Consider the following 18,095-nt stretch of genomic DNA (forward strand, 5'->3'; position numbering starts at 1 on the left):
TCTTAAAGTGTTAAAAAGCAAAGACTAAGGTGAGCCTGACCAAGGCATGGTGTTTGCAATTGCCTCATATGTGCTCAAAAGCTGGATGGTGAATAAGAAGACCAAAGAAGAGGAATTGACACCTTTAAATTGTGGTGTTGGTGAATAATACTGAATATACTCTGGACCACCAAAAGAATGAACTAATCTGTCTTGGAATAAGTACAATCAGAATGCTCCTTAAAAGCAAGAAGAGAGAGACTTGGTCTCATGAACTTTGGACATGTTATCAAGAGGGATCAGTCCATGGAGAAGGACATCATGCTTGGTAAAGTAGAAGGTCAGCAAAAAAGAGGAAGACCCTCAACAAGATGGATTGACACAGTGGCTGCAACTATGGGCTCAAGTATAATAATGATTGTGAGGATAGTGCAGGACCAGACAGAGTTTACACAGGGTTGCTATGAGTTGGAACCTACCTGAGGGCACCAAACAACAACAAATGTCTTGATATTAGACATTTATTAATTTATCATGCTGTTTCATTAGGTTGGTCTTTTTTTTTCGTACTAGAATACAGTTTTTTGAAACTTCTGAAATCGATGTGTCAAAGCACACCTCGAAACTCAAATGATTGAATAGTCTAAGGCAGGGAACCTGCTGACTTGATTGTAGCAGTTTTTGCCAAAAGGAAAATAATTACACCGTCAATGCAGTCAAATGAACTAGTAAATTCTAATCATCTAATAAGGAATTTGAAATTTTTCTTTGCTACTCTTTTATTTACAAATTTTAATAGATATTTTAAAAGAGATTAATCTTAGCTTCTTTTTATTTTTGTAATATCTTGTTCAAATTTGGTATCAGTATCAGTGTTAATTCATATCAGGCATTTGGAAGCTTTCTTTGTATTTCAATACTTCTGGTACTGTTTAAATACCATTACTATCAGCTATTGTTTGAAAGGCTTAATACATTTCCCTATAAATCCCTTCAATAGAATTTCCCTGTTCTTTCTTGAGAAGGCAGGGATTATTTACAATCTTTCGTGCTTCTTCTGAGATAATGGGTCGATTTAACAGTTCTCTCTCATTTAGGGGTAAGCTTTGGTGAATTATAACTTCAAATATTTGCTTAAAATTTTACCTTCATTTTTCTTTTTGTTACTAGTTTCTTGTTTCAGGGACCTTGTCAATTGCAGTGGGAAGTGGAACTACAAAACGTCTGGTGAGAAATATTTCCTAATTTTTTTGTACCAAAAGAGGGCCAATGACTGATACCTGATGGCCCCATATTTCGTTTGTTTTTAAACAAGCAGGAGAGTTTGTGAGACTGAACTGGTTAAACTGGTCTTTCAAAATAGCTCATCAGCCAACTGGCCAATGGTAGAATTACTGACATGGGGCTGAATATTTTGGTGAGGTAGTTGCTGAGGGAACCTTTATAAAGATACAGAGGATTCCTTAGGGGAAACGTGAAATCAAAGCAGTCAAAAGATCCCCATAACTTGAGGTCCAGCCCATGACAATGGCACTGAGTGTTGGTGTGACATAATATTTATTAAATGAATGATTAGAATGTATAATAAAATTGAATCCTAAAAGGATTTTGATTCAGATTAAAATAAAATTCACACCAAGGCTAGTAAGAAAGAAGCAATTTTAAAACATAACTTCCATGCCAAGCGGCCTTTCACAAAGCCAATAAAAGGCAAAAAAATCTAACTTTCATCAGATGTTTTTCCTTTCAAAAGACCATATTTGAATTTTCCTTGCTCAAAGGATAAATACTAACCTGTGGAGCATGGTCACGATGGCCTTTCCAAACCTGCCTCCCTGGCTTCTCATCCAGTTAAAAAAAAAAAAATCTCATCCAGTTAGACCCACTAAAATTTGCCTACTGCTACAGTCACACCCAACTTCTCTTTGAGTTTTTATAAAAGGCCTCCATACCTTTTCCCCTGAGAATGTATGGCAGGGAATCCCCAGGGGAGGGAAATGATATGCAGAAGGCATAAAGGCACGAAGGGTGAGCAGCATTTAGAGAAGGATAAGCAATCATGCACCAGAAGTATGACATGGTAGGAGATGGACACAGCGTATGTCCAACTAAAGTATAAAGGCCAATGATTATGCTTTTTTAAAAACTATCTTTATAGGTCAAATTGACAATAGTAAGTCCAAAGTTTAGACAGAAAACTCTAGGAGGCAGTGAGTTTATGTTAGTGGGGGAGGAACAACTCAGAAAAGGAAGGTGAGAACAGCTGTACCACTCCAAGAATGTAATCAATGTCACTGAATTATACATATAGAAACGGTTGAACTGGTATATATTTTGATGTATATATTCTCAACAAAAATAAAAAACCCTGTGGAGCACTTTCACTCTGTAACACACAGGGTTGCCATGAGTCAAAATCGACTCAGTGGTAATGGTTTTCTTTGTTTTGTTTTAAGTAAGTGAAAAGACAAGTTAGGAAACTATTGCTGGAGAAGATGACTGTGTGTTGGGGAAAAAGCAGTTGGTGGGAAAGACAGAGGCATATCTGAGGATGTCCTTGGACTGTTTAATAGATTTTCGTTCCTTTCTAGGTTCAAGGTAGCCTAGGACTAAATATCGTCAGCTCAGTCGTGGCCGCCACAGGGATCATACTTAGTGCTTTCAGCTTGACTATGCTTTCATTGAACAGCCATCACTGTGACAAGAGTCAGAAGCCAGAAATTTGTGCCATGATCAGGTCCGTGTTAATGGTGAGTGCTTCCTCTTTTCAAGGAGTACTGTAGTGAAGCAGGTCATGGGAGCCCTGGTTCTGGCAAAAGTAACAATCAGCATTCTTTAATTGCAAGATCATTTTGGGAACTTGGAAGAGATTGAGAAAAAGGGCAATCTTTTGTTTAGGAGTTCGGGCTACATCCCACAGGTCTCCTTGTTTGTTCTCTATTATGTGATGAGGCTAAGTGGGAAAAATAAGCTCATATTTATTGAACACCTACTTTCTAACAGTTATTGTGCTAGGCCCTTTGCGTAATTTTCTTGTTTAATGTCACAATTCTGATCAGTATGTACTATTATTTCCTCCAAAATGAAGCTCAGATGTCAGTCCTTATATGTCTGAAGAACTTTTTGATTGAGCTTATAATAGGGTTACCTGATTCTCTATCTGAAGTAATATTGTCTTGAACGTTATCCTACAGGCGATGAGTAACTGAGGGTACCTCCAAACATCTCTAGGTGTTCTTGAGTGACTTGTCATTTCTATCCCCAACATCCTGCTCCTGGAAAATTCACAGTCTTCATTCTGTATTTTACAACTTTTCTGTCCCACTTTCCCCATATGGATACTATCCTAAAACTTTACTACTGTTATGGATTGAAATTTGTACATCCAAAAGTTGTTGAACTCCTAACTCCTGTACCTGTGAGTATGGCCCTGTTTATTATGTTAATCATGACATTCCAGAGTAGGGTGGCTCTTAAACCAAACCCTTCTGAGTGATCTCTTATACAAGGGAAAACAGACACACACAAAGGGGGAAGGCAAGTTCCATGTGATGATTCTGCTATAAGCCAAGGAATGCCAAGGAATACCTGGAGCTACCAAGAAGGAAGGACACTTTCCTAGAGCTAATGCTGATTTGGACTTCTAACTTACAAAACTGTGAGACAATGAATCCTCATTCCTTATGGTACTTTTTGTTAAGGCAGAACTAGCAAACCAAGACAATCACTTATAAAGGATTGTGTAGGTAGTAAAACTTCTTGAAGTTTTGGGGCATGGGGTAAGCATGTGTTGAGTGGGTAGATACTGCAGCACAGGATAACAAAATAAAATGTAACATTAAATTTTTCCTACTAAAAGTCTCTTGACCAGTCTCAACATCATTGAGTTTTCTGTGATCATGGCTCCATATAAGTGTCTAGCTTTCCACCATGCTACTTAGTTCTTCCTCTCCTTTTTTTCTCATTGTATGTTATCCTCAGCTAAATTTGGACCTCTGCATTGTTCCTAATTTATTATGCAGACCAATTTCAGTGCCATTGCTTCACTCCCAGATTAACCTGGATGTCTCCAGGGCTATATATTCATACCAAAATAACTCCTTGATGTAACTTTGCTAAAACAATCTATTCCCCTTAGTATTTCTGACAGTTCTTATAGTAAGCAATTTTATTTCTTGCCACTCATTCAAATAAGAAAAGAGAGCTTCTTCAGAGAACTTAACACATTTCTCTAAGGTGACACAATTAGAAACTGGCAAAAGCAGGATTTGAATCTGGAACTCCCTGCTCCTTCTTCTCCTGTATGATTTACTATTCTTCCATGTTGTTATACTGAAGAAGAATTTTTGAATTTTATGCTCAGTTTCTGAAGTTTCCCATATAAATAGACTTTAAAGGTACAATGATAAGGACCAAATCTATATTTTGCTACCTTGATGGGGATGGCTTCCTCAGTGTCTACACAGGGATCTGCCCACAGAAAGGCCAGTGCTTGGTTTAATGCTCTGTAATGCTATCTTGAAATTCTTAATAATTGTTGAACAAGAAGCCCCACATTTTCATTTTTCACTTGGCCTTGTAAATTATGCAGCTGGTCCTGCCTTCAACTTAATCACCTTCGAAAAGCCATCATTAATTATGTAAAGATTTTTTCCTGCCCATCCTTATGCTGGAATGCATCCATAAGGTCTTCCTGGAATCTGAAGCATCAGGTGTCTTCTTACCTGGACGTCTGCACTTTCAGCCTACAAGTCTCTGAGTCCATATTTTATGCTGAGTCAGCACTCTGGGAGCCATAGGAAGGTAATTATGTTCCTGCCTTCAGGAAACTCTAGTCTAGTCCTCCTGAGAGGAAAATACCATCATCATCATAATTATCATTCATCATCATCATCTTCATCCCAGCAGTTAGTTTTCCAAAGCTTCAGAGGATTTAACTTTGAATATAATTATCAAAAGAGGTTAGAAAATGGTGAGATCTTTGTAGATAAAGGTGTGTAGGTAGCACCTTACCTGGAATCATTAGGTGGAATTATATGAAATTTGCCAATGATCAAGTACACTTGACCTAGGAAAACAACAATTCCGTGTGGTTCAAACTAATACATGTTTATTTGCTACTTTTTGTTGAAAATGCAGCCTGGCATCTGTTTTTGTAAATAAAGTTTTATTGAAACATAGCCTGACTCATTGTTTACCTACTGTGTACAGCTGCTTTTGCACTAAAAGGGGAAAGTTAAGAGTTCCAACAGAGACCTTATCGCCTACAAAGCTTTATCTGGACCCCTTACAGAAAAAGTTTGCCAACCTCTGGTGTACCCCTCTAGATGGTAAAATTCTTGAAGACAAGGAAATAGTCTGTGTTTTCTTTGCTCCTGTACCTTCACTACCTACAACAGTGCTCAAAACACAGAGGTTACTGAATAAATATTTGTTTAAGGGATGAATGAATAGATAACGAAATAATTACTACAAATATTCTTAGGCCCACTTGAGTCTGTATTATATCCTGTGTCCCTCATCCTTGGGTTTCTCCAGACCAGAAGGACTATCCCTGTGCAAGGAAAGAAAGGAGGGAATCATTAAACCAAAGAATCCCTGGCATCATTCCAGGATAAGATTATTAGGAATAAGAGTACTTCCCAATGTCCCTCAAATCTGACCACATGTTTTGGCTAAAGATTGGACCTAAAGCCTGTTCTCCCAGGGTATGGATTAAAGACAGACTCATTTGGTGTTCATTACTACATTGTTGCTGTTATTGTGTGCCATTGAGTTGGTTGTGACTCATAATGAAACTACAGAACAGAGTAGAACTGCCCCATAGGGTTTCCAAGGAGTGGCTGGTGGATTTGAACTGCCTACCTCTTGGTTAGCAGCCAAGCTCTTAACTACTACAGCACCAGGGCTCCACTACTACATTAGTTTCAAATTATGGCTAAAATAAATTACCATAAACTTAGTTAATTAAAACAAAACAAATTTATTACCTTATGTTTCTGGAGGTTGAAGTCCAAAATGGATGTCACTGGGCTGAAATCGAAATTTCAGCAGGGCTGTGTTGTCTCCAGTAGCTGTAGGGGAGAATCTGGTTCCTTTTCTTTTCTATCTTCTAGAGGCTACCTGCATTCCTTGGCTCATGGATACTTCCTCTGTCTTCAAAGTAAGCAGCCCAGCATCTTCCAATCTCTCGCTGATCTTCTGCCTCTTACTTCTACTTATATGAATGCTTCTAAATTAAACTCAACCTATCTGGATAATCCAGGATAATCTCCCTGTCTCAAATCAGCTGATCAGCGGCCTTTGCTATGTAACTTAACGTATTCATAGAATCTAGGGATTAGGACCAGGGCCTCTTTGGGGGGAAGATTTTCTATCTATAATGACTAAGCTATGAGATCATATCATAATGCCCGCTACATGGAATTTCTAGTGTTTGAAAGGACTAGGGTGACAATGATCTTAGTATCGTCGTTTAAGGTGTTTTCACATTCTATGCTCACAATAGGACTGGAGAGTAGTTGGGAGAGGGGGATGTGATTATTTAATCAGTGAGAAAATAAGTGGCTTTTACCAGGCCAAAAACTGGCAAAGTTCTAGCTGCAACAGAAGCCAGTTTTTCTGAGCCCTGGCCGGTCCTTTTTCTCTTTCAGCCCTGTAATCAGTGATCAGTGTTTGGAATTTATTATCTCCATCCTCATGCCCTTTTGTTATGGATTTGTTCCCAGGGTATGGATGGCCTAGTGCTTATGCTAAGTGTGCTGGAGTTCTGCATTGCTGTGTCCCTCTCCGCCTTTGGATGCAAACTAACCAAACTCAACTCTGGTGGGGTGAGTATTGGGCTTCCCTGAAGATGTCTATATTAGTTTTCTATTGTTGTGGAAGAAAATGCCACAAATTTAGGGACATAAAACAACAAACATTTATTATTTCCCAGTTTCCCTGGGTCAAGAGTTTGGTTACAGCTTAGCTGGGTCCTTTGCTCAGGGTCTTACAAGGCTGCAATCGAGATGCTGGATACAGCTGTGGTCTCATGTGTGGCTGATGATCCTCTTCCCTGCTCCCATGGTGGAATTCATTTCCTTTCAACTGTAGAACCTCTGGCAACTATATCTCAGAGGCCAGCAGGAGAGCAAAAGTCTCTTCTGCTTTAAAGCTCTTTTAAAGGGCTCTCTTCAGTGAGTTGGGTCCACCTGGGAGAATGTCCATTTTTATAAATGCAAAGTAAACAGATTAGTAACCTAATCATGGAAGTGATATCTGGTCATATTCACAGATCCAGGCCACATGCAAAAGAAGGGACATCATAAACGGGTGTGTGTCATTGGCAGGTCATCTTAGAATTCTGCCTACCACAATGGCTAAAGAAAAGCTAATTTTCCACCACTCTTACTCCTTCAAAGGGCCTTTTTCTGAGTCCAGATCTGTAATACTTCACAGTAGAGAGGCCCGCAATGTGTGGGAGAAATTTCTCCATCATCCTATTATAGCAACCTTCTCTGGGCTACTGGGGAAATGTGGAGATTTTAAACTTCTCTATCCATTTGTGCACACAACTCAATCTCTTACCCTGAGACTGACAGCTTATCTGCCTGCTGTTAAGCAGAAAGAATGTAACCCAGAGAGAGGGTATTGGGAAATGAAAGGAGAGAAGACATTCTACAAACATAGTTGCTGTTATTGTTTGTTGTCATGGAGTTGATTCCAACTCATGGCAGCCCCATGTGTTACACAGTAGAACTGTTCCATAGAGTTTTCTTGGGTGTAACCTCAACAGAAGCAAATTACCATAGCATTTCTTCCAGGACACTGCTGGGTGGGTTCAAATTGCCCAACTTCAGGTTGACAGTGGAGCCCAAACATTTTGCACCAATTGCAGACTTTCCTAGGAAGAACAGGACAGGAATGTCTCCTAAGAAGTGAGGATCCCAAGGTGAGGAACAAGATATTAAAACCCCAACAGCTGCTCCTTAACTCCAGTTATCCAGAGGCCCAGGAGAAGATGAAACTTCAGCCAAATCATAATAGTTTGATGACATTGCTTTTCTAGTATTCTTCTCTGTCTTTTTGTCATTCTTTCCCTTCTTTTGGGTTCCCAGGTTGCACCACGCCACCCACCCCTACAGTTCTTCCACACAGAAAAGAGATGGACTAAATCACATCAACTCTAATACTAGGTTTTTGTACTATAGAACCCTAGAGGTGAGAGCTTTGCAGTAATTCTCAATGATTTTGTCATTTTGATTTTCATTGAGACATTTGGGCATGATATCAAATTCCTTAGTACTCTTCTGTCTTAGGCTGGGTTCTCTAGGGAAGCAAAACCAGTAAGGTGTATAAATTATACATGTATGTATATAGAGATTTATATCAAGGAAACAGCTCACTCGATTTTAGAGTCTGAAACATCCCAAGTCCATGGATCGGGATAGAGGTATCTCCTGATTCATGTAGCTGCAGGGGCTTGGGAACCCAGGATCAGTAGGATGGAGAGCAGGACTCTTACTCACAAGCTGTGAGGATTGAGGAATTCCAAGATCAGCAGGTAAGCTGCTAGCTCAAGTTCCAAGAACTGGGTGTCACAGAACAAGAGGCAACTACAGTATCTACAACAAGCCAAAAACATTGGCAAAGCGAGCAGGAAGGAAGTAGGCAGGGGAGGGTGGAGAAATAAAGGCTGAGGGGGTGGTAAGCTACCACAGGCCCTGTGTCTGCTGGTATCATTCAGCAGATTCCATTGTGGGGGTGATCACATATCAAATTTCAGCAGTGAAGTGATCACAACATTATAGAACTGCGAAAACACTGAGATTCATGGCCCAACCAAGTTGACACACAACCTTCACCATCACAGTCCACCTATTGTCAACTTGGCACCTGTACATATTTCCCCAAACCATACATAATCTCTGAATAAAGACAATTATAAATTCATACTTAGCCTGACATGTTACAACCAACACACGTACAACCAAAAATGCACTAGCCCTGTTTACATCTTATATTTTATAAACGAAGAAAAAAATATTTGATGCACACATACAAAGCAGAAATACTCATTTCTGCAAATGGTCACATAGCTGTAACTGCTATTTAGAACTACCTTCTTCCACCACCCATTCAGTATTCCCTTTGCCCTCAGCAGACACCTCAGCTAGTCATGGTTCTTTGCCTGGTGGGGTGACCCAAACCTTCATTTCTGAATGGTCTGGGCCATTAGTAGTCATGTTGGAATTGGGTTGCTGGAGTTTTCCATTGACTTTAATCACAGAGCATGGTAGTACTAAGAGACGCCCTCGGGGATCTCCTGCATTCCAGACATATTCTTCTTTACCTCCATTATGTAATCTCAATCCAATTTCCTCTTAGTAATCAGGAGAAATCACACCAGCCAGTATGGAAATTCACTTCTTTGCCTGTTAATCTAGAGGCATAAGGAGCCCAAAGTACCCAGGAGGCATTTGCACATCCAATTCAATGGAATCAGTGATGTGTCTTCAGGTGGGAGCATTTCTCTCTTTGGAACTAACACGTCTAGACCTGCAAAGCTTAAGTTTGCAGGGACAGGAAGGAAAAATCTCACAAGTGGGTCACTATGGGCAATAGTGAGTGATGCCACTCCCATTTCCACCCCTTGATTCCTGGACCCATGAATTCTGGCTATGGGAGAAACAGCACCATATATTGGATGCTGGTTTAGAGCATATACAGCCTCCTGGAGAGCATTGCCCCAACCTGCCAAGGTATTGCCACCTAGTGTGTGCTGTAATTGTGTCTTTAGAAGGCCATTCCATTGTCTTATCAAGCCAGCTGCTTCAGGATGATGGGGAACGTGGTAATACCAGTGAATTCTATGGTCACGGGCACACTGAAGCACTTATTTGCTGTGAAATAAGTCCCTTGATCTGAGGCAATGCTGTGTGGGTTACCAACACATGGATAAGGCATTCTGTAAGTCCGTGGATGGTAGTTTTGGCAGAAGCATTCTATGCAGGGAAGGCAAATCCATATCCAGAGTGAGTGTCTGTTCTGGTAAGAACAAAACACTGCCCTTTCCATAATGGAAGTGGTCCAATGTAATCAACTTGCCACCAGGTTGTTGGCTGATCACCTTGAGGGATGGCACCATACTGGGGACTCAATATTGGTCTCTGCTACTGGCAGATTGGGTACACAGCAGTGGCTGTAGCCAAGTCAGTCTTGGTGAGTGGAAGTTCATGTTGCTGGGCCCATGCATAGCCTCCATCCCTGCCACCATGGCTACTTTTTTCATGAGCCCATTGAACAATGACAGGAGTAGCTGGGGAAAGAGAATGAGCCTCTTCCCCATAACTCCTTGTCTCTAATTTTCCAATTATGTTTTTTCCAAGTCCCTGATCATCCATCCAAACCATTGGCCATAGCCTATGAATCAGCATACAATCACACATCTGGCCGTTTCTCCTTCCGTGAAAAGTGAACAACTAGATGCACTGCTTGAAGTTCTGTCCATTGGCAGAATTTCCCTTCACTGCTGTCCTTCAGGGTGGTCCCACAGAGAAGCTATAGTGCTGCCACTGCCCACTTTCCAGTGATGCCTGCATATCACACAGAACCATCTGTAAACTAGGCACAAATTTTCTCTTCTTCAATCAGCTGGTCATAAGGAACTCCCAATGAGGCCATAGGTAGAGACTGGGAGATAGAAGGTAATGTGACAGGAGCAGAGACCATGGGCATTTGGGCCACTTCCTCATGCAACTTATTTGTGCCTTCAGGTCCTGCTTGGGCCCAGTTTTGTATACACCACTTCCATTTAAGGATAGAGTGCTGCTGTGCACATCCAATTTCATGACTCTGTGGGTCAGACAATGCCCCATTCATGATGGTCAGTTCAGGCCGCATGGTGATTCAGTGTCCCACGGTTAAGCGTTCAGTCTCTACCAAGGCCCAGTAATAAGCCAAAAGCTGTTTCTCAAAAGGAGAGTAGTTATCTGCAGAAGATGGCAGGGCTTTATTCCAAAATCCTAAGGGTCTGCACTGTGATTCACCAGTAGGGGCCTGCCAAAGACTCCAAACAGCGTCTCTCTCTGCCATGGACACTGCAAGCAACCATTGGATCAGCAAGATCATATGGCTCAAGTGGCAGAGCAGCTTGCAAGGTGGCCTGAACCTATTGAATAGCTTTCCCTTGTTTTGGACCCCACTCAAAACTAGCAGCTTTTCAAATCACTTGATAAATAGGGCAGATTAGCACAACAAATGAGGAATATATTGCCTCCAAAATCCAAAGAGGCCCATTAGGTGCTGTGCCTCCTTTTTAGTTTTGGGAGAAGCCAGATGCAATAACTTATCCTTCACCTTAAAAGGAATATCTCAACATGGCCCACACCACTGGACCCCCAGAAATTTCACTGAGGTGGAAGGTGCTTGAATTTTGGGGGGATTAATTTCCCACCCATTAACAGGCTAATGTTTTACCAGTAAGTCCAGAGTCATTGACACTGCTTCCTTACTAGGTCCAATCAGCATAATGTCATCGATGTAATAGACCAGTGTGACATCTTGTGAGTGGGAAAGACGATCAAGTTCCCTGCAGACTGAATTATGACATAGGGCTGGAAAGTTGATGTAGCTCTGAGGTGGGCAACTGAAGGTGTATTGCTGGCCTTGCCAGCTGAAGGGAAACTCTTCTGTGTCCTATAAAACATGTGGAGAAAAGGCATTAGCCAGATCAATAGCTGCATACCAGGCACCAGGAGATGTATTAATTTGCTCTAGCAAAGAAACTACATCTGGAACAGCACCTGCAATTGGAATCATCACCTGATTAAGTTCTTGATCTGATTAGGTTTTTGATAATCTACTCTCATTCTTCCATCGATTCCCAGAGCCTTGTTTTTTGCCGATGCCTTCAGAGCAGCTAGGACTTCTTCCTTCAGTACCATCAGTTTCTGATCATGTGCTACCCCTTGAAATGGTTGAACGTCGACTAATCCTTTTTGGTATAATGACTCTGTGTATTCCTTCCATCTTCTTTTGATGCTTCCTGAGTCATTTAATATTTTCCCCATAGAATCCTTCACTATTGCAACTCTAGGCTTGAATTTTTTCTTCAGTTCTTTCAGCTTGAGAAATGCCCAGCGTGTTCTTCCCTTTTGGTTTTCCATCTCCAGTTGTTTGCACATGTCATTATAATACTTTATTTTGTCTTCTCGAGTCGCCCTTTGAAATCTTCTGTTCGGTTCTTTTACTTCATCAATTCTTCCTTTTGCTTTTGCTGCTCGACGTTTGAGAGCAAGTTTCAGAGTCTCCTCTGACATCCATCTTGGTCTTTTCTTTCTTTCCTGCCTTTTCAATGACCTCTTGCTTTCTTCATGTATGATGTCCTTGATGTCATTCCACAACTCATCTGGTCTTCTGTCACCAGTGTTCAATGCATCAAATCTATTCTTCAGATGGTCTCTAAATTCGGGTTGGATATACTCAAGACCATATTTTGGCTCTTGTGGACTTGCTCTGATTTTCTTCAGTTTCAGCTTGCATATGAGCAATTGATGATCTATTCCACAGCCCTTGGCTTTGTTCTGACTGATGATATTGAGCTTTTCCATCATCTCTTTCCACAGATGTAGTTAATTTGATTCCTGCGTATTCCATCTGGCGAGGTCCATGTGTATAGTAACTCTTTATGTAGGTGAAAGAAGGTGTTTGCAACGAAGAAGTCATTGATCTTGCAAAATTCTATCATTTGATCTCCAGAATTGTTTCTATCACCCAGGCCATATTTTCTGACTACTGATCCTTCTTGTTTCCAATTTTCAAATTTCAATCACCACTAGTTATCAATGAATCCTGATTGCATGTTTTATCAATTTCAGACTGCAGAAGCTGATAAAAATCTTCAATTGCTTCACCTTTGGCCTTTGCGGTTGGTGCGTAAATTTGAATAATAGTCGTATTAACTCGTCTTCCTTCTAGGCTTATGGATATTATCCTATCACTGACAGCGCTGTACTTCAGGATACATCTTGAAATGTTCTTTTTGACAATGAATGCAATATCCTTCCTCTTCAAGTTGACATTTCCAGCATGGTAGTCTATATGATTGTCCGATTCAAAAACGGCCATTATCAGACCATTTGAGCTCACTAATGCCTATGATATTGATGTTTATGCATTCAATTTCATTTTTGACAATTTCCAATGTTCCTAGATTCATACTTTGTATATTTGAGATGTTTCAACAAATGGATGCAGCACTAGAAGTGGTCACTCATCTGCACCAAGAAATTTGGAAGACAGCTACGTGGCCAGCCAACTGGAAGAGACCCATATTTATGCCTATTCTCAAGAAAAGTGATCCAACTGAATGCAAAAATTATTGGACAATATCATTAATGTTACGTGTAAGCAAAATTTTGCCAAAGATCATTCAAAAGCAGCTGCAGCAGGATATCTGTAGGGAAATTCCGAAATTCTGGCCTACCAGAAATTCAGGCCAGATTAAGAAGAGGCCATGGAACCAGGGATATCATTGCTGATGTCAGATGGATCCTGGCTGAAAGCAGAGAATACCAGAAGGATGTTTACCTGTGTTTTATTGACTATGCAAAGGCATTCAACTGTGTGGATCATAACAAATTATGGATAACATTGCGAAGAATGGGAATTCCAGAGCACTTAATTGTGCTTACGAGGATTCTGTACATAGATCTAGAGGCAGTTGTTTGGACAGAACAAGGGGTACTGAGTGGTTTAAATCAAGAAAGCTGTGTGTCAGGGTTGTATCATTTCACCGTACCTATTCAATCTGTATGCTGAGCAAATAATACGAAAAGCTGGACTATATGAAGAAGAACGGGACATCAGGATTGGAGGAAGACTCATTAACAACCTGCATTATGCAGATGACACAGCCTCACTTGCGGAAAGTGAAAAGGACTTGAAGCACTTACTGATGAAGATCAAAGACCACAGCGTTCAGTGCGGTTTACATCTCAACATAAAGAAAACAAATATCCTCACAAGTGGACCAATAAGCCACATCATGATAAAGAGAGAAAAGATTGGAGTTGCCAAGGATTTCATTTTACTTGGATCCACAATCAACATCCCTGGAAGCAGTAGTCAAGAAATCAAAAGACTCATCGCATAGGATAAATCTGCTGCAAGGGACCTCTTTAAATTGTTGAGAAGCAAAGATGTCATCTTGAAGACTAAGGTGCGCCTGACCCAAGCCATGGTATTTTCTTTTTTTTTTTTTAATTAATTAATTTATTTTATTAACTTTTATTGAGCTTCAAGTGAACGTTTACAATTCAAGTCAGTCTGTCACATATAAGTTAATATACATCTTGCTCCTTACTCCCACTTGCTCTCCCCCTAATGAGTCAGCCCTTCCAGTCTCTCCTTTCGTGAAAACTTTGGCAGCTTCCAACTCTCTCTATCCTCCCATCCCCCCTCCAGACAGGAGATGCCAACACAGTCTCAAGTGTCCACCTGATATTACTATCTCACTCTTCATCAGCATCTCTCTCCCACCCACTGTCCAGTCCCTTTCATGTCTGATGAATTGTCTTCGGGGATGGTTCCCGTCCTGTGCCAACAGAAGGTTTGAGGACCATGACCGCCGGGATTCCTCTAGTCACATCCAGACCATTAAGTATGGTCTTTTTATGAGAATTTGGCGTCTGCATCCCACTTATCTCCTGTTCCCTCAGGGGTTCTCTATTGTGCTCCCTGTCAGGGCAGTCATCGATTGTGGCCGGGCAACAACTAGTTCTTCTGTTCTCAGGATAATGTATGTCTCTGGTTCATGTGGCCCTCTCTGTCTCTTGGGCTCTTAGTTGTCGTGTGACCTTGGTGTTCTTCATTCTCCTTTGCTCCAGGTGGGTTGAGACCAATTGATGCATCTTAGATGACCGCTTGTTAGCTTTTAAGACCCCAGACGCCACATTTCAATGTGGGATGCAGAATGTTTTCATAATAGAATTATTTTGCCAATTGACTTAGAAGTCCCCTTAAACCATGGTTCCCGAACCCCAACCCTTGCTTTGCTGACCTTTGAAGCATTCAGTTTATCCCGGAAGCTTCTTTGCTATTGGTCCAATCCAGTTCAGTTGAGCTGACCTTCCATGTATTGAGTGTTGTCCTTCCCTTCACCTAAAGCAATTCTTTTCAGCTAATTAATCAGTAAAAAAACCCTCTCCCTCCCTCGCCCCCTCATAACCACAAAAGTATGTGTTCTTCTCAGTTTATACTATTTCTCAAGATCTTACAATAGTGGTCTTATACAATATTTGTCCTTTTGCCTCTGACTAATTTCACTCAGCATAATGCCTTCCAGGTTCCTCCATGTTATGAAATGTTTCACAGATTCGTCACTGTTCTTTAATGATGTGTAGTATTCCATTGTGTGAATATACCACAATTTATTTACCCATTCATCCATTGATGGACACCTTGGTTGCTTCGAGCTTTTTGCTATTGTAAACAGAGCTGCAATAAACATGGGTGTGCATATATCTGTTTGTGTGAAGGCTCTTGTTTCTCTAGGGTATATTCCGAGGAGTGGGATTTCTGGGTTGTATGGTAGTTCTATTTCTGACTGTTTAAGATAACGCCAGATAGATTTCCAAAGTGGTTGTACCATTTTACATTCCCACCAGCAGTGTATAAGAGTTCCAATCTCTCCACAGCCTCTCCAACATTTATTATTTTGTATTTTTTGGATTAATGCCAGCCTTGTTGGAGTGAGATGGAATCTCATCATAGTTTTAATCTGCATTTCTCTAATGTCTAATGATCGAGAGCATTTTCTCATGTATCTGTTGGTTGCCTGAATATCTTCTTTAGTGAAGTGTGTGTTCATATCCTTTGTCCACTTCTTGATTGGGTTGTTTGTCTTTTTGTGGTTGAGTTTTGACAGAATCATGTAGATTTTAGACATCAGGCGCTGGTCGGAGATGTCATAGCTGAAAATTCTTTCCGAATCTGTAGGTGGTCTTTTTACTCTTTTGGAGAAGTCTTTAGATGAGCATAGGTGTTTGATTTTTAGGAGCTCCCAGTTATCGGGTTTCTCTTCATCATTTTTGGTAATGTTTTGTATTCTGTTTATACCTTGTATTAGGGCTCCTAGGGTTGTCCCAATTTTTTCTTCCATGATCTTTATCGTTTTAGTCTTTATGTTTAGGTCTTTGATCCACTTGGAGTTAGTTTTTGTGCATGGTGTGAGGTATGGGTCCTGTTTCATTTTTTTGCAAAGGGATATCCAGTTATGCCAGCACCATTTGTTAAAAAGACTGTCTTTTCCCCAGTTAACTGACACTGGGCCTTCGTCAAATATCAGCTGCTCATACGTGGATGGATTTATATCTGGGTTCTCAATCCTGTTCCATTGGTCTATGTGCCTGTTGTTGTACCAGTACCAGGCTGTTTTGACTACTGTGGCTGTATAATAGGTTCTGAAATCAGGTAGAGTGAGGCCTCGCACTTCCTTCTTTTTCAGTAATGCTTTGCTTATCCGGGGCTTCTTTCCCTTCCATATGAAATTGGTGATTTGTTTCTCTATCCCCTTAAAATATGACATTGGAATTTGGATCAGAAGTGCATTGTATGTATAGATGGCTTTTGGTAGAATAGACATTTTTACTATGTTAAGTCTTCCTATCCATGAGCAAGGTATGTTTTTCCACTTAAGTAAGTCCTTTTGAATTTCTTGTAGTAGAGCTTTGTAGTTTTCTTTGTATAGGTCTTTTACATCTTTGGTAAGATTTATTCCTAAGTATTTTATCTTCTTGGGGGCTACTGTGAATGGTATTGATTTGGTGATTTATTCTTCGATGTTCTTTTTGTTGATGTAGAGGAATCCAAGTGATTTTTGTATGTTTATTTTATAACCTGAGACTCTGCCAAACTCTTCTATTAGTTTCAGTAGTTTTCTGGAGGATTCCTTAGGGTTTTCTGTGTATAAGATCATGTGATCTGCAAATAGAGACAATTTTAGTTCCTCCTTGCCAATCCGGATGCCTTTTATTTCTTTGTCTAGCCTAATTGCCCTGGCTAGGACTTCTAGCACGATGTTGAATAAGAGCGGTGATAAAGGGCATCCTTGTCTTCTTCCCGTTCTCAAGGGAAATGCTTTCAGGTTCTCTCCATTTAGAGTTATGTTGGCTGTTGGCTTTGCATAGATGCCCTTTATTATGTTGAGGAATTTTCCTTCAATTTCTATTTCGGTGAGAGTTTTTATCATAAATGGGTGTTGGACTTTGTCAAATGCCTTTTCTGCATCAATTGATAAGATCATGTGGTTTTTGTCTTTTGTTTTATTTATGTGGTGGATTACATCAATGGTTTTTCTGATATTAAACCAGCCTTGCATACCTGGTATAAATCCCACTTGATCGAGGTAAATTATTTTTTGATATGTTGTTGAATTCTATTGGCTAGAATTTTGTTGAGGATTTTTGCATCTATGTTCATGAGTGATGTAGGTCTGTAATTTTCTTGTCTTGTAATGTCTGTACCTGGTTTTGGTATCAGGGAGATGGTGGCTTCATAGAATGAGTTGGGTAGTATTCCGTCATTTTCTATGCTTTGAAATACCTTCAGTAGTAGTGGTGTTAACTCTTCTCTGAAAGTTTGGTAGAACTCTGCAGTGAAGCCGTCCAGGCCAGGCCTTTTTTGTTGGGAGTTTTTTGATTACCGTTTCAATCTCTTTTTTCGTTATGCGTCTATTTAGTTGTTCTACTTCTGAATGTGTTAGTTTAGGTAGGTAGTGTTTTTCCAGGAATTCATCCATTTCTTCTAGGTTTGCAAATTTGTTAGAGTACAATTTTTCATAATAATCTGAAATGATTCTTTTAATTTCAGTTGGTTCTGTTGTGATGTGGTCCTTCTCGTTTCTTCTTCGGGTTATTTGTTTCCTTTCCTGTATTTCTTTAGTTAGTCTAGCCAATGGTTTATCATTTTTTTCAAAGAACCGGCTTTTGGCTTTGTTAATTCTTTCAACTGTTTTTCTGTCCTCTAATTCATTTAGTTCAGCTCTAATTTTTATTATTTGTTTTCTTTTGGTGCCTGATGGATTCTTTTGTTGCTCAGTTTCTATTTGTTCAAGTTGTAGGGACAGTTCTCTG

The 18,095-nt window shown here is 40.3% G+C and overlaps 1 protein-coding gene across 3 annotated transcripts in view; it reads left to right on the forward strand.

The window, feature by feature from the left end:
- LOC111753189 (membrane-spanning 4-domains subfamily A member 4A-like) overlaps positions 1–18,095 on the forward strand; it is a 59,790-nt gene that overhangs the window by 25,314 nt on the left and 16,381 nt on the right. For 2 of the 3 annotated variants that reach the window (XM_064288005.1, XM_023559710.2), the window contains 4 exons: positions 1,150–1,206; positions 2,571–2,729; positions 6,708–6,809; positions 7,785–7,912. In XM_064288005.1, the coding sequence (XP_064144075.1) occupies positions 1,150–1,206; positions 2,571–2,729; positions 6,708–6,809; positions 7,785–7,868 (402 nt within the window). In that variant the 3' untranslated portion in view covers positions 7,869–7,912. The remainder of the gene's footprint in view (positions 1–1,149; positions 1,207–2,570; positions 2,730–6,707; positions 6,810–7,784; positions 7,913–18,095) is intronic. The other variant, XM_064288006.1, reaches the window with a different exon arrangement.

Source organism: Loxodonta africana, chromosome 7 (assembly GCF_030014295.1).
Source record: "Loxodonta africana isolate mLoxAfr1 chromosome 7, mLoxAfr1.hap2, whole genome shotgun sequence".
Classification (NCBI taxonomy): Eukaryota; Metazoa; Chordata; class Mammalia; order Proboscidea; family Elephantidae; genus Loxodonta; species Loxodonta africana.